At 39.5% G+C, this 22,444-nt stretch overlaps 1 protein-coding gene across 2 annotated transcripts in view; it reads left to right on the top strand.

The window, feature by feature from the left end:
• ABCC4 (ATP binding cassette subfamily C member 4) overlaps nt 1–22,444 on the top strand; it is a 146,366-nt gene that overhangs the window by 101,163 nt on the left and 22,759 nt on the right. For both annotated transcript variants that reach the window (XM_042043721.1, XM_042043712.1), the window contains exons 23-29: nt 1,540–1,650; nt 3,133–3,233; nt 5,358–5,549; nt 9,669–9,824; nt 13,717–13,806; nt 14,284–14,456; nt 21,363–21,468. In XM_042043721.1, coding sequence (XP_041899655.1) covers nt 1,540–1,650; nt 3,133–3,233; nt 5,358–5,549; nt 9,669–9,824; nt 13,717–13,806; nt 14,284–14,456; nt 21,363–21,468 — 929 coding nt within the window. The remainder of the gene's footprint in view (nt 1–1,539; nt 1,651–3,132; nt 3,234–5,357; nt 5,550–9,668; nt 9,825–13,716; nt 13,807–14,283; nt 14,457–21,362; nt 21,469–22,444) is intronic.

Below are 22,444 nucleotides of genomic sequence, written 5' to 3' on the forward strand. Positions count from 1 at the left end.
AGATTCCTTCCTCTATGCGCAGTGACCCCTGTTACATAGGGAGGTTGCAAAATGACCCATCTCATGCTGGCAGTTTAACCAGCCTTCCTGGACAATAGGATCAATGGAGCAAAAGCCTGGAGATGGAAAATCTACTTCCTGTCCTACTTCTTGATCTTACAAGTACACTGTTGCACCACAAATTAGCTTTAGTGTCACAAGGAAGCTGCCATAGATTGTTTCTAGGGCCACTTGGTTTCTGGATTTCAGAGAAGTAGCTAAATTATTACGGTGAATTCAGTGTCTGGAGCTAGGTTTCTGAATTGTTGCAGCACTCCCTTCTGCGTGTGTCATTCCATGTGCCCCAGGTGTATGACCATATCAAATGTCTTGTTTAATGCAACCATTAATGCTGAATGTGTGGTCAGCCATATGCAGTTAGGGTTGATGTAAATGGTACTAAGAGGTTACCAGCTCTGTACCTTACCTGGATGCCTCTTGTCATCCTCAATCTTACCCTCTGCTGCCCTCCAGAAGTTACGCGGAGGCTTCTGTTAGCTGAATTGATTTGTTAGATCACTCCATAATCTGGCTATTGAGGATGATCAGGCTTAAAACCAGACTTACCTCCTCTCTATCTTACAAAAGGAAGAATTTTTTTGTCTGAATTTTTCCCAGCACTGGGCTAAGGAACACTGAACAGTTGAAGCTGCACTGATCTTTAGCAGGGAGTAATGGCAAGCAAGGCAGAAAGGGTTGCAATGGTGACCTTCTGCTGTGACTTCGTAGCAGCTGGAACAATTCTTCTGACTGCAGCCTAAGCAATAAATATGCCATGCTTTGTTATGGTTCTGATTTTGGCCCTGAATTCAAACACTGTGCCTTCTGTATTGCAGTGTCTTTTCCTGCTCTCTCTTGTACCTTGTACTGTAGCATATCTATCTGGGATGGAACTTAGCACCAAATTGTCAACACATGAATATGAGTGCGGAGTGGAGATGTCCACCTGTGAGCTTCCCCAAAAGTTAGTATGTGCATCTAATCATCTGAATAGATCTGTATAGCTGCACTGGCTGTATTGAGTAGCTCCTGCAGGAGCTTAACCAGGTGCAGCTGCCTTCTGAAGACTTGGCTGTGACAGTTGTATTGTGATATGTTCTAGATAAAAGCCTGTAGACTCTAGTTCAGCTACAGTAAGTGCAGTTGTACTTTTGTTTTTTGTATAAGACTCTTGTGTCCACTAGAGAAGAGGCTTCCATTTTAAATAAATGGACCATGCTTCAAGCCCTGGCTATTTTTCTTTCTCATCTTGTTACTATATGTTATACTAGCTGTGGTTGCTATTGTAGTTGCTATTGGTGTGAAAACTAAAGTAGACAATGTCAGGAAAACTGGTCAGCATCCTGATCATCATCACTCCATGCAGATGTGCGCTTGAAGATGGCAATGCTGGGTCTTTTTGACAACTTGTATTATTAACATGAGTTAATTCAGTAGTAATAACACAGCTTAGTTTTCTAATAATCCACTGTTTTTATGTCTTTGTAAAATACATTTTAGAGGCCTGGTTTCTCTTTCTGACAACTTCAAGGTGGTTTGCTGTGCGTCTGGATGCCATCTGTGCCATTTTTGTTATAGTGGTTGCTTTTGGTTCACTGCTTCTCGCCAAGAGTAAGTACAGATGTTAAAAAAAGTTCACCCAGTAATTACCATGTATAGTAATGTCTAATTCTTTTTCGTATGTTACTATTTCTAATTGTTTAAAGGCTGTAATTAAGTTAAATGTTTCTTTCTAGATCATGATCTCTTCCTTAGTCTAGGGCATTGGGGCTGTATCTGCTTTCCTGCAAATACTGGAGGAAGTTCAGACATCTTCTGGGCTGAGGCATGCATCTGTCATCATCCCCAAGTGTGCAAACAAACTTGCACTTCTGCAGTCTTCACTTTCGAGAGTCTGGCTTTCAGAGCAATAACAAGAAATAAATCTTCTTCTTTTTCCCTACCTCTGTCTTTCTCTTTTGGGCCTACAGGGCTTTGCTTTTCACACTGAAACACCCACGGAGATGCCTCTTAACAACTTTTTTCCTTTCTGCACATGGCACAGTAGGTCAAAAGGCAAGCTAAAGTTCCTAGGGATGCTCTTGTCATATCTTGGATTAGTGGGATAGGCCAGTTCCAGAAAGAAAATTGCCTCGTAATAATACATTTTATGTTCACTGTCACTCATGAACTGTCATTAGTGTATGCATCATCCAGGATGTAGTTGGGTTAGATGTACTAGAATGAGATAGTCATCTAAAACATGAAGGAAGAAGTAATTATCTTGGACATGAAAATTAGTGCTAATTTTCTGGTTTTGTTTCTTTTCTTTTTTCTTTGGATAAGTTTTGTATGTTTTACATACAAACATGTGTATTTTAAAATTTGAACACTCTGTGCAAACACAACTCTGCAAATTTTGAGCTAGATTTGATGTTAGTAGAATGCAAAAAGACAAGTCAAAGCAATGGTCCTGAATCTTTCCTTGCCTCTGGATAAGGAGTAGCTCTCTTCAAGTCAATGGGACTATGTTAGGATAAAGTTTCAAGTAAGTCAGAGGACAATCATGGTTAATATTGGGCAGACAGAATACATTTATTTTGTGAGAGTAGACCTACTGAAAACAGTAAATGCTTTTATAAACAGAGAAGAAATATTCTGTCCTTTTACTTTATCTGATTGCTTATAAGAGTACAAAGTTGATGTAAATGTTCATAACTTAATTTTGAAATAATTTTATGCAAATTTTTTGCTTAGGTTTAGGACCTTATCTAACTTCCTTAGAAAAAAATGTGAAGAGTTAACCAATGCTCAGCTAGATAGGGATGACCCTAAAAATCTGTGTAAGTATGGTCTTGAGACTGAACCTCAGTTTGTAGATAAATGCCAGGTCAAGGAGAATTGGGATTATCTCTTCAAAATGTTTCCAGAAATTGTGGCAGGGAGCTGTTCTGCCTGGAGCTGCTCATTGCACAGATAGCAAGTAGCACGTAACCAAATAAAATTCTGGCTGTGATGCTTCCATCATGTAGTAACCTCATGAAAGTGAACTTAAGTGAGATTTTGTGTAATTACAATGTACCCATTTGAGCCTCTTTTTCCTTTCTTCTGCAGCTCTGAATGCGGGGCAGGTTGGATTGGCACTCTCCTATGCAATCACCCTCATGGGAACATTCCAGTGGGGTGTTAGACAAAGTGCTGAAGTTGAAAACCTGGTAATGTTTATTTCTTCCTTTTCCCCTCCTGGTTCCTTTCATGCTTGCGACATGAAGCCTTAAGGATGTTTCTTCTTAATTAACTTAGGATATTAATACCTTAGCAAGCAATTGAGGCACCACTCTGCAGTTATAAAGGAAAATAACTTCTTTTATGTTATAATTTGTCCGACTGATTTTGCACGTTTGTTGAGATGAATTGTGTCCAGGGACTGTCCTCCATTCATAGTAAGGGAGGTTTTACAATTTCCCTTTACAGCAGAAAGGCGACTGTCTAGTTACAGTGTAGACAATTGCACTGCAACTTGCTAAAGTTGCAATAAATTAATCCCTTTATAAGGAAGATTTTAAATTATGTTTTTATATTTGGTATTTATAATTTATTGTTATTTATTATTGCATTTTAAAATTTTATTTATATCCCTCGTGGCATTTTTAGAGTCCTGTTATTCCATTGCAAAGGGTTATAACTTTTTTATTTATTCTATGTTAACACAAAAGTGAAAGTATTTGTTTATATTCAGCTGAGAAGATTGTGTGTTTTCCAAAATATGATATAAGATGCCTTTGACCAATTCACAGTATTTACTAGCATGTTCTAATTTGCCTGCCTACTCTCTTCTTAAGATAATACATAAGAAAAGTAGATTGTAAAAAAAACATGCTGAACCTAAACCTGGGATTTTTTTTTTTGCTGTGTTGACAATTGAAGTTACAGTTTGCTGTACATAGTCTAGGAAATAACGTGTAGTCCTTTTGTCGAAGTTACAAAGCCATGTTTAATTAATAATAATAATAATAATAATAATAACAGTGATGTTAGAATTGGTTTTTTTTGCTACCACATTGCTTCTTCAGTGCATTTTTCACACACCAGTTAAACTGGTAGTGACAGATTTTGTGAAGAATGAGAAGGAAGCTTTCAGGTTTTTTCCTACCATTGGGGATGTTTTGGAAGTGTGTGGGAGTGTCACACATACTGAACTGCTTTCTTGGAGGCTCTGATACAGAAATACCTTGGAAAAGAAAGGCAATGTGAAATGCTGGTCACTTCATGGAACTGTGATTAGCATTGACTTCTTTAATAGGTGGACATCCACCAAAAATCCCTTGTTATTGAAGGGTGACTACACTTGGAGGAGGCAAGAACGCTTCCTCTCTATTCTGGTGCTAGCTGGTCAAGGGAAGTGATTGTCACACTACTCAGTGGTGGTGCACCCTCGTTTTGAGTCCTGTGTGCAGTTTTGGGCAGCGCAATACAAAATGAAGCTATTGGAGAGTGTCCAAAGGAGGGCCATGAGGATGGTGGAGGATCTGGAGGTGAAGCCTTATGAGGAGTGGCTGAGGTCACTTGGGCTGTTCAGCTTGGAAAAGAGGAGACTGAGGGGAGACCTCATTGCAGTCTACAACTTCCTCATGAGGGGAAGAAGAGGAGCAGGCACTGATCTCTTCTCTGTGGTGACCAGTGACAGGACCCAAGGGAATGGCATGAAGCTGTGTCAGGGGAGGTTTAGGTTGGATATTAGGAAAAGGTTCTTCACTCAGAGGGTGCATGGGCACTGGAACAGGCTCCCCAGGGAAGTGGACACGGCATCAAGTCTGCCAGAGTTCAAGAAGCATTTGGACATTGCTCTAAGGCACATGGTGTGATTTTTTTGGGGTTGTCCTGTGTAGGGCTAGGAGTCTAACTCATTCATGTGTCTGCCTGTAGTTCATTTGGCAATTTCATTTCTAGCTTTGTCTTTCCAACACACAATGGATTGGTGTCATCTTAGTCAAGTCTGACAGGCAGCTCTCACAGCTTAATTTTCTTAATACTTATGCATGTACTTAGATTTGTAATTAATCCTACTGATGAGAAATGCTTATGTATGGCTTTATGTATCATGATAGATTCAGATCTGTAGTAGGACATGAGATGCATTCTTCCCAGTTTTTTAGCTGTATAATGAAAGCCTAGAATGACACCAAATACTCTTATCTGTGTTTAAAAGAAAAACCATGGAGTAATTTGCATTGAATCTCTATAGTAAAAATGCACACACATGTTTATATGCATGCAGTATTTGCAGTGTATGCAACAGGATGAAGTTCACGTATTTATGTCTCCTTTCCTCTCCTTAGATGATATCAGTAGAAAGAGTGATGGAGTACACAGAACTTGAAAAAGAAGCTCCTTGGGAGACCAACAAACATCCACCAACAGAATGGCCTAACCAAGGAATGATAGCATTTGAAAATGTTAACTTCACTTACAGTCTAGACGGACCATTGGTTTTAAGACATCTGTCTGTTTTAATTAAACCAAAAGAAAAGGTATGTATATGGCTGTCTTTGGATATTCACAGAAATTAAGCAAAGATGGTAAGTCGACAAGAAGCTGCATGCTAGAAATCCATTATAAAATACATGGATGTTAGGAAAATACTAAGTGTTCTTTTAAAAAATAAGCTTTAATTATATTTATAACAGAAGTTATAGCCTATTTATTTCCTGTAAGTGTAGCATAAATTCATCTTGGAACATAATATTTCAGTCTGTCAAAATAAAGGATTAAACATGTCCAGTAATTTCCTTAAAAAAAATCTGAGATTCTTCAGAAAGTGGCAGACATTGAAAATACCAGCCAAGCCCAGAATGTTTGTTCAAATCCAAAGCAAATGGACCTGCATTAGGAAATTAGGGATTCAACAGAGCGAACATAATTGGAATCAAGTATGTCAACAGACAAGGTAAGCAAAAACAATTGAAAATAAGGAATGTACATGCCCTTGCACTGAGCCCCAAATGAAAGACAGAAGAAAGAAATACAAATCAGTTGCATAACTTTAGAATTCGGGATTTTATTTGAGTTCCTTTTGGCTACCAATCCAATTAACTCTTGTCATTAATTAGATTGGTAGCCAAAAGAAACATAGAAATAAAACTCTTCCTCCTCTGCAAATCTGACTCCTCCTCCCCAATTCTGACGCTATCCCTGTTGAAAGAGTGCTGCAGGAAAGGTCTCCCCCACAGACAAAATTAAATTAGAGCCCTGCAGTGTTAATTTGTGCTTTGCTGCATTTCAAATGCAGGTGTACTTTTTTGATTAGGAGGTCTTCCCTAGGAGGCTGTTCAACTCTACAGTCATTGCCCTCGCCTCCTCTTTAACATGCTTTTCCATGCAGTTCCAAACCATTTCTTTCCTCAAGTGGACCTTTTTAATAATATGCATGTTCCAAAATTCAATCGGACTTTGCTACGTTGAGGTGATCTCCTGGAATTGGCCATGAATGAGTTAAAAATGGTCTTTTGAGAAGAGCCATATGGGCCGTCTCCTTAGCTGTTACTTGCCTCTCCAATATAGACAAGAAGTTCTACATTTCTCAGTGAGAGACAGGAAAAAAAAATAAAAACAGAAGCAAGAGATATTAGCAGTGCATGACTCAGTTGTTGGTGGGGGCAGGAGAGAGAGGGATCACTGGGGGTATTTATTTTTGCTGAGCAGTTCCGCTGTGGTTTTGTCATCCTGAATTTGCCCAGCTCAAAACTATTGCCAAGAACTTTGTGTTTGCTTTCTATGATGTTTTGCAGAACACTGCAGTAGGCTGCCGCTGTGTAAAATAAATCTCCCAAACATGCCTCCTCCTTATATTGGTTTTAATTCTGGAGAAGCATCTTCTTCAGAACCAGGTTTCCAGATCTGTTGGGGATTCTGCCCATACTGCTGTCAGTGAGAGCTCTTAGGCCTGTTCAGGCCCCTGGTTTATAGAGACTTCTGGTGGCTGCAGTGCCACTGGCAGCAGGAATGAGTTTAAGCTTCTGCTGTGCTTCTAGTTTTTCTTGTAGCCACTCCAGGGCCCAGTTTGGGAAGCTGTGGGTACAGTAAGAATGAAGGAGGTGGTTGCTAGCAAATCACTCATAGGTTAAGGTCTCTTTTGATCTGTTTGTCTTTCATTCAGTATCTCCCTACAGCCAAAGCAGGTTAGGAAGGACCCTGTGTTTTAAACAACTTTGCTAATGTAGTGTGGCCTGACAGAGACAGACCAGGGAGACACAAACTGCTGTGCCAGCAGCTGGCAGTGGTTAACCTCCTCTGCTACTATAGCTGCAGCAGAGCAAGGTCAGCATGTGTACCATTGGGGTTTAAACATCCCTGTCTTTGTTTCAGGGAACTCATGAATGCTTTTTGGCTAACATATTGTTAAATGCACCTTTTCCTGACAGCTTCTGGATCTGCGGGCTACATGAAAAAGTTAGGAAGGTGCAGATGTAGATTTACAGCATGGCAGCTGTGCTCTCAGAACATACCATGAAAGGGAGGTTGCCTGAGGGATAACAAAGACATGGGCAGTTTCAGTGGAGTAGCTGACATGCTGTAAATCTCACATTTTTCTTGCAGCTCTACTATGAAGTACAAGTGACACTTGAGTAATGATGAGCCCAGCGTAGCAGGTGTACTCCTGTATACGCACATGGCTTCACAGGCAGCACAGTCCTGGCTGTGTGATTCCTGATAGGTGGCTGGCATTTCCATTTGCGACTGGCGCTGTGTTTGCACTGGCTGTGAGCGTGGGCCTCTGAAGAATAAAATGTATTAATCAAATAGATAGTGTGTATACTGAGCTATTTCAAATTCCTGTCAATTTTCAGCAGCCTGTAGTCAATTGGACCAAAGATGCAAATAGATTCTTCTAAATATTGAAGAGCATATTCCTTTCATTTGATGCCAAACTGAAAGTGGGATTTCGACAATATGTAGAGCAGCTGCATTTTTATTTTAAGTATCATTGTATTTTTTTATGGTTTTTTTCTTTATATCCTTGATACAATACTTTATATTGACATTTGCAGAGGAACAATTGAACTTTTGTTTTCACAGCTCTGGTTGTCTGTGTTCTCTGTTCAGCATTTTCTTTCTGAACTGTAGTTTATCTGTTCAGAACTATTTTTCCATTGTTTCACTGATATAATTTAGAGTATTAGACATTTTATCATTTATTGTAACAGATTTGCTTAAATTAGTCTGTTAAATAATAAGCACTGTAGACATGTTAATTAGTTTATATACAATAGTGGAATAATGAGTGGTTGGAAGAAATTGTTGAATCAAAATGTAGAAGTAGAAAATACCTTGTAGATTATGCAGTATAAGTTGCTCCTTGAAGTGTACTTTTCTACTGTGTTGTGTATTTTTTATCAAACGTGGGCACTGCTGTTTTGTCTGAACTTAGTGTCTCTGACTGAAAGTTTCTCCTTGCACTTTGATGCAGTTTCCTGTGCTTAATTTCATTTCAGCAGTCATTGCTGCATACATGTGAGTCTCAGGCAGTGGGTAATTGCCCTCTGGTGTCTGTACGTATACTCATGAAGGTTTTCATCTTTCTTCCTCCTTTCTTCACCTCAATCACTTTGCCAAGCTATATTATACACGTTTCATCCTCATAAATCCTTCCCCATCAAATCAGTATCTCCAACCCATATTAATTTTGTGTTGCACTGCTGTGAACTTTTTCCAGTGTGCTGATTTTTTTTTTTTTAAAAATGTAGGGATTAGAACAGAATGCAGAAATTCTGCCAGATCAGATCTGTGTAGAGGGTTACATCCATTATCTTCTGTGATACGGTTGATTACTGTGCATTGTTTTTCTCTAAGAATCCTTTACCCAAATACAACATTAAAAAAAAATTAAGAAAGAAGAAATATTAGTAGGTCTTAGCCCCTTGTCATTAAAGTTATCAATCCCATATTTTGCATAGTCTCTTTTTTCTGAAAGCTTTATTTTTTTTTCACACTGCTTATGTCTTCTGATTTTTCTTTGGGAACAAAGAGAAGCCTGAATCTCTCTGATTTTATTATTCACTATTTCTTTTGTTTGAAAAGGAATTTCAGCTTGCTGTCATGGCATTGTAGTTTCAATACTTTTTGAAGATGTCTGAAGTATGGATACAGTTTATAATCCTGCTACTTTAAAGTACTTCACCTTAACCATACTAGCCAAAATCAGTCTCAGTTATTTAAATTGGGAGTACATTGTTCCCAGAGTGTTTTATGGGAGTCTTTTTTTGGGTTGAGAAGTAGATGCATGCCTGAAATGATTCGCCTAACATCACCCAGCAAACCAGGTTTAGTATAAAAATTAGCAACCTTGAATCACATTGCTGTGTGCATTGAGCCACTTTATCTTGTTTACACAATAAGATACCACACATTAAGGGGAAATCTTTCACCTTTGAATATGATCCAAGAAATTTTCGTGTATACAAATGTCACCTGAATCCAAACTGATTTAAGAGGAGAGGATTTTTCCTCTTGAAAGAATGTTAATTATAAAGAAGTTTTATTTGGTGCATGTTCTACTGTAAATCCTGTGATGTTGTAAAAATGTTGCTCGACATATTAATTTGTCCTGGAAAGCTCACAGTTTGATTGTACAGGCTTGGCTTGCTCTGTAGGTTGGAATAGTGGGAAGAACCGGAGCTGGGAAAAGCTCTTTGATAGCAGCCCTCTTTCGCTTGGCGGAACCTGAAGGAAGGATTTGGATTGATAAGTACTTGACATCAGAGCTGGGGCTCCATGACTTGCGGAAGAAAATTTCAATTATACCTCAGGTAAGAGAGTGACTTGGTTTGCCATGGATATTTTGTATATAATACCATAGTGTTTAAAGTGCTTTGCTGGGATACGTTCCCCCTGCACCTCTGTAGGCAGTAGACACAGGAACTGTAGCAAGGCGTTATTCTTACTTGAGTACAGTCGTGATTATTTTAAGATAAACAGAATCAATTTTGGGCACTAGAGCATTTTCTGTTCCTAGTTTTGTACCCTGTCTGTTCCTCTGGAATATCTGTGTGTTAGCTGTATGCTGTCCTCCTATAGTCCGGGGAAGAGCAGAGAAAATCTGGTACGTATATACCAATCTTCAGCAGTCCTCTGAAGTCACTTGATCCTTTGGCAGCAATTCCTGCCTGATGGATTGCCTGAAGCTTCCTTAGTAAGGGACTTTGAAGGACCACTTTCACCTCCCTAGTCACCTCTGTACAAACTGACTGGTGATAGATTTAGAAAGAGCAAATGTGCCACCTGGAAGTGAGCTATCAGCTTTTTCATTATTTGGAGAAGGTTGGACAGGAGAAGACCAGGGGAGCAGACAAAAGAGTAGGTCATTATGGCCCATAATAAATAAAACTTGATGAGTTTTAGAAGCTGAATGCAAGAAAGGCTGCAGTACAGGAAAAAAAAAAGACAACTAAGACAGTGTTGGAAATAGCCTCATCTCCCATGCTGGAGCAGAAAAAAGGTTGTTCAAAGAAGTCCAGTAGGTCACAGATCTTCTCTCTCTTAGAGTCTTACTTTCATGAGACATTAAATCAGAGAAGGGTTATGTATAACCTCAAAACTTAGAAGGCAAAGTCTGTGCATGGTACAGTTTCATGAGAGCTCTGGTCTCTTCTGTGGGCATTTGCTCCTCACTGAAGAGGGAGGAAGAGTGAAAAACTCCTATGATGCAAATGTGAAGTCATATTTTGGAAAGTTGTTCACCTGCGCTGTTCTAGCAGGTAGAGTGAAGAGTAGACTGTAAATCAGAAGAATTTTTTTGCCATGTTCAGCATTTTTTCTCAGATCTCTGTATTTTATTACAGAATCTGTATTTAGAGTTGCATCTGAATGTGTGCTAGTCTGTGGGCGGTATGGCTGTCAGAGTGTATTACGTTCTTTACATTGAGAATCTGATACAAATGGTAATGAGGCTCTTTTTCCCCAAGAATACGAGTCAAAGAAAAGAAACAGGTATGCTATTGAAAAAAAAAATTAAAAAATAGGTACTTCCCCAGCAATTGGATTGTTGCCTAATTCAGGATGTCTTTTGTTTCTGCATGCTGCAGGCTTTGTTATTGCAGTACTCACTGGAACTAGTCATCTTTTGTATGTAAAGAGGACTTTATATGGATTTAAATTCAATTTTTTGTTTGTGTGCAGCGTTCCTTTCTCATGAAAGCAGATGATCATCAGTTCATTCAAGGTCTACAGCTTTTTGAAAGCCTTGCCCACAGCTATTGTGGGCTATTTTTACATTTTGAAGAATTCAACCCAGTTGAACAAAATAGGATACTGAGACAGGAAAACTGCAGGTCAAATACAGTTTCTACATGTTGAATGATACAGATGCTCAAAGTTTGCTGCATTCAGTTCTACATGTGAGGTGTTTTCATACACTGGTCTATTGACATAGTTTTAAAACTGTTCTCATCCAGTGGAACTCTGTGATTTTTGTCAAGTTTATATAAGGTTTTCATCATAGACCCAAAAGTTTTGAGTGTCCAAAGGCTAGCAGGTAGCATTTTTTTTTTATGTAAGGGAAGACTGTTTCTACTAAAAATATGCAGAACTATCAAGTGGTGGTATGAAGAAGAAGAGGAAGGAGAGTTTGGAATCAGTAAACTTTTACAGTAAACTCTATGATAGGCATTGTCTTGTACTGTGCTAATAGTAGTGTCAATAATAGGAATAGCAATGTAACATCAGGTAGTTATTTTGCAGCAAATATCTTCATAATTATGTGGGCAGCTGAAAAACCAGAGAGAGAGATGCTTATTAGAATTGCAACACAAAACATGCTAAACAGAACCGTTCCTAGAGAGTGATGAGGCAAGACTGAAGTTTTCTTGTGTGTAAGTTTAAATACCTACCTGGAGAAATAAAAATATGCTTAGGCTTCTAATTGCTTGCTTAGATGGAGCTGTGTAAAGGTTGTGTTTGTAAATCTTTTCTATGCAAATGTTGTCTGCCTCTCTGACTGCAAGCATTTTTACAACAATTATTTACAGGTTAGTCTTATTACTTTCCTCTCATAAACCAGACTGTTTTAAATAATAATCTGTGTCAGAAATGGTAATTAAAAAATATCCTTATCTTCTGTTGCAGTGCGTGTCTGTTGTTAGGACTTTTATAATAGCTATGAACACTTTATAGGTTCAGCCTCTTCTTTTGCCAACCTGTAAAAATGGATTGAAAAGGAAAATAAATGTAACAATACCTTTGAAATACGCCAAATGGTGCATTAAAATGTGTATTGTTAAACAAATTACTTTCTAGGTGTTTTTGAAGAAAACTGCTTTTTGGCCTGGAAATGTTTTGTGTTAAACCCTTTTGCTCATTCAACAGGTTTTTAATGACATTGCTATTGCAGCAGATACTTCCAAATAATTGGCATGTTACATCAAGAAGTGTTTATCTTCTTTTATATTGCTTATGGCATGTTCTTTTTTAATTCTTTTATAGCACGCAGATGGTTTAGAAATGAAAAGACAATAAAAGAGTTAAGGTCTGAATTCTATTATGATTTGCTGCAGCCCTTTGGATCTGGGCATCAATAGGGTTAGATGGGGAGTAAGTCATGACAGGGTAATCTCAGAGTAAGATGAAGTTACCCATTGTAAGTTAGATTTTATTTCCTAGGGGAGAAAGAAAAAAAAAAAAAAGAATGCATCTTGCTAAAATTTCTCCAATTTAAAGAAGACTGACAACATGATGAATGGTCTCCACTTATGATTAGCACTGTTACAGCTTTTGACTTGTTTTTGTCTTTATGTGTGGTATTAAGATGAGTTTAGCCCTAAAGTTGTGTCAGTGCATGACTCTCAGGTCTGGCAACTCACATGACTGAGTACTGATCTATTGTTTAAGGAGTTCTGAACCAAAAGTCCTCTTTCCACTTCTTAAAGACTACATTTTCAGTGTGATTTGGGAACTGAGGTAGAATAAAACTTGCTTCGACCACAGGTAAACCCCCATTGGTACCTGAATGGGAGAAGGTACTGATTTGACTCCCTGGTGTATTTTGAGTGAGAGCTTTGCCCAGCAGTGCTCCAGTTCTAAGTAAGTTTGCTTTGGTGCTGTGGCAGTATAGACTAACTTAGATGTGTTTAGGTTTTAAATGGTGAAAGCTGTTCCGGCTTAGCCCTGATGGTAAAATGGAAGGGCCTTCATGGTATGAAATGAAAAAAGCCCACAGCCAAACAGAGAAGGAAAACCAGACAGGCATTGTGAGCTCTTTGATTCCTCTCTAGTTTATGTACTTCCCCAAAGGAACTCCCAAAAGAAGTGTGAGCTTATTAACAGTGCTAGTTGATGGTTTTTCTTAACAATACCATGAGGACAGCAATGATTTCATGTAAGTATATATATATAGCTTGTGGCATCAGAACAGTGGCATGTAAATGTCCATTTAAGTACCGACATAACTGTGTACAGCAATTTGCAAACAGACCTGTCCTGTTTGGTAAATTGTCTTCATACAGAGTAGTTGAACACTTGCCTCCCCTGCCACATCCCCCTTAAGCATGCAATTGTATTATACACCTTTGCATTTCAAAAATGATAGCTTGTGGTTGGATACTTCTGTGCTATTGTTGATATAGGTTAGCTGTGATTATCACTGAATTACCTATTGAGTTATAAAACCTGTGTTTATAATGGAATGCTGATTTTACTGGATTTCAGGAGCCTGTTTTATTCACTGGAACTATGAGGAAAAACTTAGATCCTTTCAATGAATACACTGATGAAGAGCTGTGGAATGCCTTGGAAGAGGTGACTTACTAGATCTAATAATGTACATCTGGTATTTAAAATCCACGTAACAATAACATTACAGTGCTTGTGTGTGTTAGGTTTTAGATGTTTTCATTGGGTTTGATAAAGGTATAGCTGTTGATGGAAGAAGGTAGACTATCATATGTGCATTTGTGTATGTGTGTGTGCATGTGTGTGCAGACATGTGTATTATTATATAAGTCTTTTATGAAAAAATTATCCTTTGGGATGATGCCTTGGTTGTATTTTGATTCATATCTTGGTTTTAATGAACATTAATAGATTCTTAACAACATGCTTTAATGTTTCTAGAATTCTAATAACTGACACACTGTGTAATCCAACTTGGCACTTACGCATTTTGTGTCAGAATATAAAAGGCAAACCTTGCATACTTATTGTTGTGTCATCAGACAGACAATAGCTGATTTAAAATAGAGTTACTCATCCTACAATATGTTGACATGTCAACAGGTGCAACTGAAGGAGGTTGTGGAAGATCTACCCAACAAAATGGAGACGCAGCTGGCAGAATCTGGGTCTAATTTTAGTGTTGGTCAGAGACAGCTGGTGTGTCTTGCCAGAGCAGTTCTAAAAAAAAACCGTATTCTTATCATTGATGAAGCAACAGCAAATGTGGACCCAAGGTAAAAACAAAATCTGTCATATTAAAATGAGCTGGTTTCTCTTCTAATATGTTCATCTCCACTGTAGAGATGAACTTAAATGTGTTATATTTCATGTAGTTTTTACTGCTGTTTTATGTTTTTGATGATACCATCATACTTGTGTATTCAAAATGGAGCAATTGAGCTTTGGCTATGGAGCAGATGATATAAACTACGCGCTCAAAATATCCCTAATTTCAGTGCGTTCCACAGAGTAGGGAAATTAATATTCAAAGTTTATTTGTCCTGCAGCCATGGATTAGAAGACAAGAATGTTCTTGAAAATGCATCTCTGTAACATCAGAATAGCCATGAAACAAGTTGAGTTCTGTTGACTTCTGGAAGAAATGTCTGCTGGAAATAAATAAATACAAAAGATTTAATTCATCTTGCTCCCAAAACCCCCTAAAACTAGAAAGGTGAAAAATGGCTGTAAGCAAAACCAGATACTTCTCGTTATGAGATGCTGTCCTTTCAGATGGCTCAGATGCTGGTGTGGTAAGTTAGAGGTAAAGTAGGGGCAGCAGGTAAGCTGTCCTAAACACCACAGGAATTGCAAAACAGATTTGGAGATGTTTAAATCTACAGGATGGACTCACTTATTCATTATTTTGTCTTGTATAACTCAGGCCAGCAGAATTTTCCCGAATTCATTCCTGTTTGAACTAGAGTGTACTTCTAGAAGAGCATCCAACCTCAATAGCAAAAAAAAATTCAATGACTACCCTCGTTAAATTGTTCCAATAGCTAAGTACCCCCACTGTTAATTTTTGAAACATTTGAAGCGCTGGTGGAAATATTTTGGAAACAATACTGCAAACGTACTGCATCAATTAGTCTGAGCTGAATATATAGTTCCAACAAACTATGGCTTGAGGGAGAACTCAAAGTCCAAAGAGGACAATAACACAGCAAGTCCCTCAAACAGATGCATTAAGGATTTTGTATGTCATCTGGGCGTGACTCATTTTTCTAACATCTTCTTGGGGGAGAAGTGGTGCCACTGGGGTAGCTTTACAGTTCAGCTGACAGTGTATTTCTAAAACCTTTAGAGAAGTGCATTCCCTTCCCAGAGGTTCTCTTTTTTTTCTTTTTTTTTTTTTTTTTCTTTTTTACTCTTAGTTTATTTTTGGCTGAGCTCTGATAGATTAACTGTGATTAATCATAGGTGTGGAAATTTAATACCATCTTACTCATCCTCCCTATTTTGGCATCTCGCATGTGTGTTCTCAACTTGCACTATCCATTTAATTGATCTTGATTAATGTGTGCTGCAATATATATTATAATAAGGTAAATGTTTGTTTGTATCAACTCTAGGCATAACAATACAAATAATAACTTGGAACTTCTTCTTTGAATTCAGTTTGCATTACAGTCATTATTACCTTTTCCTTAATGTGTTGGTATAACTAGAGCCAAGTATTTTTTAGCTGTGCAATCTGATAGGATGATCATCAGGAAATGCTGATGTGGGTTGCTTAACTGAGCAGTTATGGAGGCATTTTTGGCGTGTAAGGAAAACCTCCTCCTCTTCTGATGCACAGCCCCCATACCTGGCACCCTTGTCTCTCACCTGGCGGCAAGCACACATCATATCAAGCACTTGAGATGGGAGACCATGGCGAGCTGCCGCCGGCTCTGGAGATACTTTTCCTTTTTTTGTTTGTTATTCTGGCTCTTGATCTCTCTCCCTCAGCAGCCCCAACTGCTGCTGCCACCACGTCCCTTCTGCAGTTCCACCTGGAAGCAGGTGTGAGAAGGCAGGGTTTAGGGGTGGCAGGAAGAGAAGGAAGGGTGAGGTGACGTGAGGCAATGGATGCAGGGTGAGAGATGGGCACTGTACCTTCCCCAGGGCTGAGGGGACTCCCCACCACGTTTCTTCAGCTCACCTTTTATCTGCTACTGGAAGTGAAGGGAAGGAATTTGAAGTTCATCCTCCTCCCTCCTTCTCATATGTACTGGCTCCCATATGTACCCTTATTTCCCCTCTTGCTCCTCAAAGCTGCCACCTGCTCTGCATGCGGCGGGGGTGTGAGTGCTTTTGTGGGGGGGGGAGGAGGAGCTTGCCATAAAGAAGGTTGCCCTAAGTCAGACTACCTGCATGATTCGTGTGATGGCTGACAGACATTTAATTTGATTTTATCTTCTTGGTCCATTCTCACCCTGAAGAATAGTCTGGTTTTAAAGCACTTGAAATGTTCTGGAAAGTTATGTGAAACCTGGAGCAGAAGAGCTGAAAATCTTCATGTAGTTGCTTTGGTGATATACTGAAGCAAAATCATTAGTAACTGAGACTTTTTAAAAATACTGACTTTGTTTTAGTTTACTAGGCTTTCTGCTCACTGACTACAGTATTGTGTGTTAACTTGTATTTTTGCTTACAGAGGACAAAACTTTCGGGGAGCAAACCACTGCCACATTTTTACATTGGTTGTTCATTGAATCTGGTGAAAACAGCTGTTGCACATAGTTCAGTTCATTAGCCATCTTAACCTTGTAAGGTTTAACCTTTTATTACATCTGACTGCTATCTGTAACTCTTTTTCTTTTGGAGAAGTTATCTAAGCCTCTCAGTAATTGTGTAGTGTGAGATATTTCAGGACAATCCCAGGAGGACATTAGACAGAAGATAATGACTTACCCAGTTTTCCTTTCAGCAGCTTGGTTGCTTCTCATTCAGATCATATTTATTCTTCCTCTTTAGATAGTTTTCTTTTTGCACAGTCAGCTAATTCAGGTCACACCAGATCTTGGGTTGCTGGGAAACTTGGTGTTAGATCTCAACCTGTGGTGCCTGTGGGACAGCTATACCACCATTTTGTGCTTTCTTATTGTATTGTACCTTGCAGTAGGGAGTGGTTCCCATTTTTATATAATCAGATTAGGATTGATCTTTTGTCTTCCAGCAGCCCTGGTTTTGGTATTTGGGTTGCATCTTTGGTTTTTAATGTGCCTGAAAGATGATGGGGTTTGATGTACTGAAGTGGGTGATGAAATCACTTGGCACTTGCCTAGACACTTGCTCAGTGTGGGTAGACACCACTAAGAATCCATTTATGCCCTGAAAAAGGGACAGAAATGATGCTTCTGTTGGTACTTTCCTAGCTCTAACTGGTATGTGGTACAGTCTCTACACTCTGTCAGCACATAATTCTGTATACAGATGCTTTTCTTGATCTTTCTATATTTTCTTGCTTTCGCTACCTTCTTCCCAGGATTCTCCTGGAGGTTGCTGATGGTGCTTCTGCCTGCTGTCCCAAAAACTATGCTCCAAGATCTACCACGAACCTTGGAGACAATCTAGCCAAGTGTCAGTCAGCAGGCATGTCTGCATGAGATTGTGTACTGTGATATTTGAAGATGGAGATTAAGTCTGTTCCTGATTACTCTGTCGTCTCATTTTAGAACATTTGTCACACCCACAATATGGACAGCAGTTTCTTGTTAGTGATAAGCTTGTGTTCAAGAAATACCTGTTTAAGATAATAGTTTGATTGTATCTCTTAAGAATGAGAGGTTTTTTTCTTGTAAATGTAGGAAGCGATAGTGCTACAAAGAATACATGTAATAAAAGAAGATACAATAAATGAATGCAGAGGACAGGGATGTTCAGGGCTGAGGCATTCTCAGAAAGCAGTAGGAATAACCTGAGTTACAAATAATTTTGAGCCCTTCGTAAAGTTGTTCTCAAAGTTTCTGAGTAAGCTGTGATTCTCATGTTCTGTAGTAGCTCTGCAGGAAACTTCACCTTGAGCTTGACTGTAAGGAAAGAAAAAGGCTTTCTTTACACAGTTCTAGGGAGTATTCAGTACTGAATATTCTGTTTCTATTTTGCTATTTCAACCATTACAGAGAACACATCCTTCTGTCTCCATAAGGCTCTTTCATAGTGAGTGTTTCCACAGATGTCCCTGATTTTTTTTCCCTTTGGAGGTAAGAGTAGTCAGGTTGTTGAGGCGTTGCTGAGAAGAGAGCAAAAAAATACACATTCATTAACACTGGGGTGAAAGGACTGGTATTGCTGTGATGTGGAACATGATGAAAAACTTCCTTTTCTTAAGGAGATAACAGAACTAAGGAGCCTGGCCCTGTCCTGACTTCTCCTCCTGTCTCTTTCCCTGATTGCATACTGGCCTTTGTTCAAAAGGAGTTGAGGAACACCTGCTTCCCACCTTGTTCTTGAGCTTCTTTTAGGAAGTAGGAGCAGAAGGACCAAGCCTCTCAGACTGTGGTCCAGAACCCAATTCTCTTAAGCTCATGACAGAACTTAAATGTTTCTGTCCCCAGATGAAGGTAACAGTTAGAATGCGTGGAATTCTTACTTAACTCTTTGTGTCTTCCTTCTCTCTGATGATTCTTCCTGTCATCAGCAAGGATCTGTCTTCTCCTTTGTCGTGCTGATTGCTCAACTTAGCTTGTAACAGAAGCTATGTTCATCCTTCAGAGCATGAGCTGGTACTTTCTACTGTGGAAACTTACTGGTTACTTCATTCCTCTAAGTCATCCTGTTCTTCCAAAGTTGTCTGTCCCCTTTTATTGCTGGTGCCTTCTGACATGGTGGCATCAGAACAATTCTCTTCGCGTAATTCATGAAGTGATACCAAATATTTATCATGTGCAGACAGATTCAGTGTGGAGTACTACTTCTGTCTAAAAAAATACTACTTAATCAGAGGAAGATGTGTTTTATAAATCTTTTATATATTTTATTTTCCCATTACTTGTAAAAGTTTGAAGAATTAAGGCTTTGCAAGCAACTGATTGCAGCCAACGTGTCTGCCTAAATATTCTAGTTTATTCAGATACCTCCTTTGTATTTTTTTAACCTAATCTGCAGAATTTTGTTATACTCCAGTCATCACATATATAAAGAACAAATTCATGTTTTAATAGAAACCCTAGAAATGAGGCTCATGCCTTCAAGTGCTTGACTTCTAGGCTGGAACTTCCTCGGTTCAACTAATCCCAGTATATTTTGAATTCTTTGTCTCATCCTTGTATCTTGGATGAGAATTTTGGGTTCTGTTGCTTTTTCTTCATTGTTGCCATTTGTCTTTTTTTTTTTTTTTTTGAGGGCTGGTGGGCCATGTATGAGTATTCACAAGGTCTGTCTTTGTGCCCAGGATGGGAGCCAAGGCTACCTGTGCAATGTGGGCTGTCAGGTGCCTCTAGAGGGCATTCATCACTGGATGGCTGCCTAATCCAGGTTCTCAGATTCACCTTCCAGCCATTCCTCTCCCCTTTCACTGACTAAAGAGAGGACTGTAGAGGTCTCCACATATAAGCCTGACTGGTGTCCTCTAAGTTAGGTGGTGTCAATGCTTCTCTTGTACAGTTAGTTACTCCAATAAGCTCCAGTTCTATGAATATTTCCCATCTTTTGCCTTAACGCTTGTTTATATGGGTAAAGAACATTCTAGTGGCTTTACTACCTTTCAGTATAATTATATTTCCTTTTCACAGTTCTCAGCTTTATTTGTGACAGTTTTCACTTCAGCCCTGTACTTCAGTGTCCGTGCTCTAGCTTAGTTTTCATTCTTTACAATTCTTCTGTTTCCTTCTGCTGTCCTTTTCTTACAGCAGGCTCACTCTTAACTTGAAATCTTCTGTCTCTTTCCTTGGGTTATGCATTCCAGTTAATGCTTTTGATTGTTTACAGAGTATGCCAAGTTTTGGGTTTTTTCAGTATTCAAGTTCTTGAGCTATTCCAGTACTATTTTAGTTTACCAACCATCTCCTTTAATTAATCATCTTTTGCATTTGAAATCAAGAACCTTAGTTCTGTGCTGTCTTGTGTTTGTTCTTCAGATGATTTGCAATGAAGGATATTTACTTTCACCAACTTTACTTCATTGCTTGCATGAACTAAATCTTGAAAGACAGTCACAATGATTTTTTTGTTGTAGAAATCAGTAGGACTATCTGAATCTGCAGAATTTTCCCTTTTCTGTAATCAAAGTCTTATCACTAACCCATGCTCTCTCTGGCTTCTGTGCCAGAGCGCGAGGTGCTGCGATCTTCCAAAAGCATCTCCAAAGCGCAGCCGCTGAGCAGGATCAGCCACACACACTCACACACGTGTGCACACACACGCGCACGGACAGCTTCAGTGATAGGGGTCGACGGCAAAGAGGGGCAGGAAGGGTCTCTGCACTGAATTCCACGGCAGCAGTTTATTGCTTCCACACCGTGAAGGAAGGGATCAAGAGTCAAAGACTAAGAACAATGAAGAACTCAGGTTTAAGTACAGGAGTGGGGCAAGCACCAGGGACCAATGATCTGAGGTCATGGGGGCGGTACACAGGCAGGACTAGGGAATGGGAGCCAGTGGGGAAGCTCTGGGGGAGTGGTGAGGGGCACAGGCCAATGGGGGGAACCTGGAGTGCAGAACTTTCTAGGACATGAAACATACAAGGTAGCAAGGGGGTGGGGCGGCCAATGGCCAACCAGGAACATAGAACTGGGGTACATTGACATACCAGAACAATGAATGCTGGGGGAAGCCTTTTCTGTTCACCCTAACCTGGGGAGGATCCCTGATAAAAGGGACTGTTTCACCAGCCAGACTCTCTTTGTCCCTTGTACCCCTGGCTCACTGGCCACCACAAAGTCTGGGAAATTAGTCTCCTGAAATGAAGCCTATTGCTCTGCTTACAAGAAGGAACTCTTTCCTCATCAGGTACTGAAGGGTAGATTTTGGAGTATGTTTCAAGATATGTCTCCAAGTCATCTGGTATAACAAGAGGAAGAAGCACTGTAATAACTTTATAAACATATTTCCTTCTATCCAGTCATGTTTGATGAAATCATAAAACCTGCCTGCTATTCAGTTATCAATGCAAACATCTTATTGTTGTCTTCATTGCTCTTGCTGTGTTTCAGAACAGATGAGTTAATTCAAAAGACGATCCGTGAAACCTTTGCTCACTGCACAGTGCTGACCATTGCACACCGCTTGAACACCATTATTGACAGTGATAGGATTATGGTAAGACAGCTAACTGCTTCATTTTTTTTTCTTTCCTGAAGAAGAATAATGTTAGTGACTCTTCTTAATTTTGATCCAAAAGTGGGTAGGAGTGTAAGTCATATGTTAGACTTATCTAAGTTAACCCCCTTATCCTAGCTACTGTGACTCGCAGCTCATGAAACTGTAGATGTAATGACTGGAAAAAATTCGTGCTTTCTCTGGCCCTGTGCTTTCCATCCTGCAAGGCGCAAACCCACTGTAGGTGAGGTGCACCAGGAGACCTGAGCAAATAAACTCTGCCAGTAGTGGGAGCCTATGAAATCCCAACCATGAGGTTCTAGACAGAGTCAGATGGGTTCAGTCAGGTGTATTAATTCAGTCTCGGTGAGCTGAGGGAGACAATAGTTGGTGTGGGATGTGTGAGGAGGAAGTGGTGGAGGTTCTGAGGCAGGAGGCATGGAGGTAAGGAGACAGCAGCTGCCCTGGGGCAAAGGTAGTGATGGGAGAAGTGGAAGTAGACTGGTGAGGTAATGACGTGGCCAGCTTTCTAAAGCAAGGTTCAAATAGAGAAGATGAAGCACTACCAATGCAGCAGCCTCTGCCATCTTTACTTCCAATAGAGGAGTGTTATACCCTCTCTGCCATCTTGTCCGCCCCACAGTGCATTGCACATGCATAGAGATTGGGAAGTACTTGCTGATTATTTTCATAAAGTCAGTGGTGTTCCCTGGGCTCTCAGGAAATCCACCTAGTTTGTCCTTGACATGATGTGTAGCCTGCAGTTTTACAATTTTCTGCAATAAGAACACGAGCCCTTTGCAAACATCTTCTTCACAGCCAGTTAATGAAATAACTGGCATAGAGGGCAAACCGTGTTCATAAGTGGAACTCAAATTTAACTGGGCTTCAGGCAGAAATTGTCCTTCACCTCTTGGTGGTAAGCTTAAAAAATAACTCTCAACTTTTGTTTTATGGAAGTGAAGCATGATAATTC

This window comes from Corvus kubaryi, unplaced genomic scaffold, assembly GCF_017639235.1.
Source record: "Corvus kubaryi isolate FWS band 111438036 unplaced genomic scaffold, C.kubaryi_AGA036_p1.0 133, whole genome shotgun sequence".
Classification (NCBI taxonomy): Eukaryota; Metazoa; Chordata; class Aves; order Passeriformes; family Corvidae; genus Corvus; species Corvus kubaryi.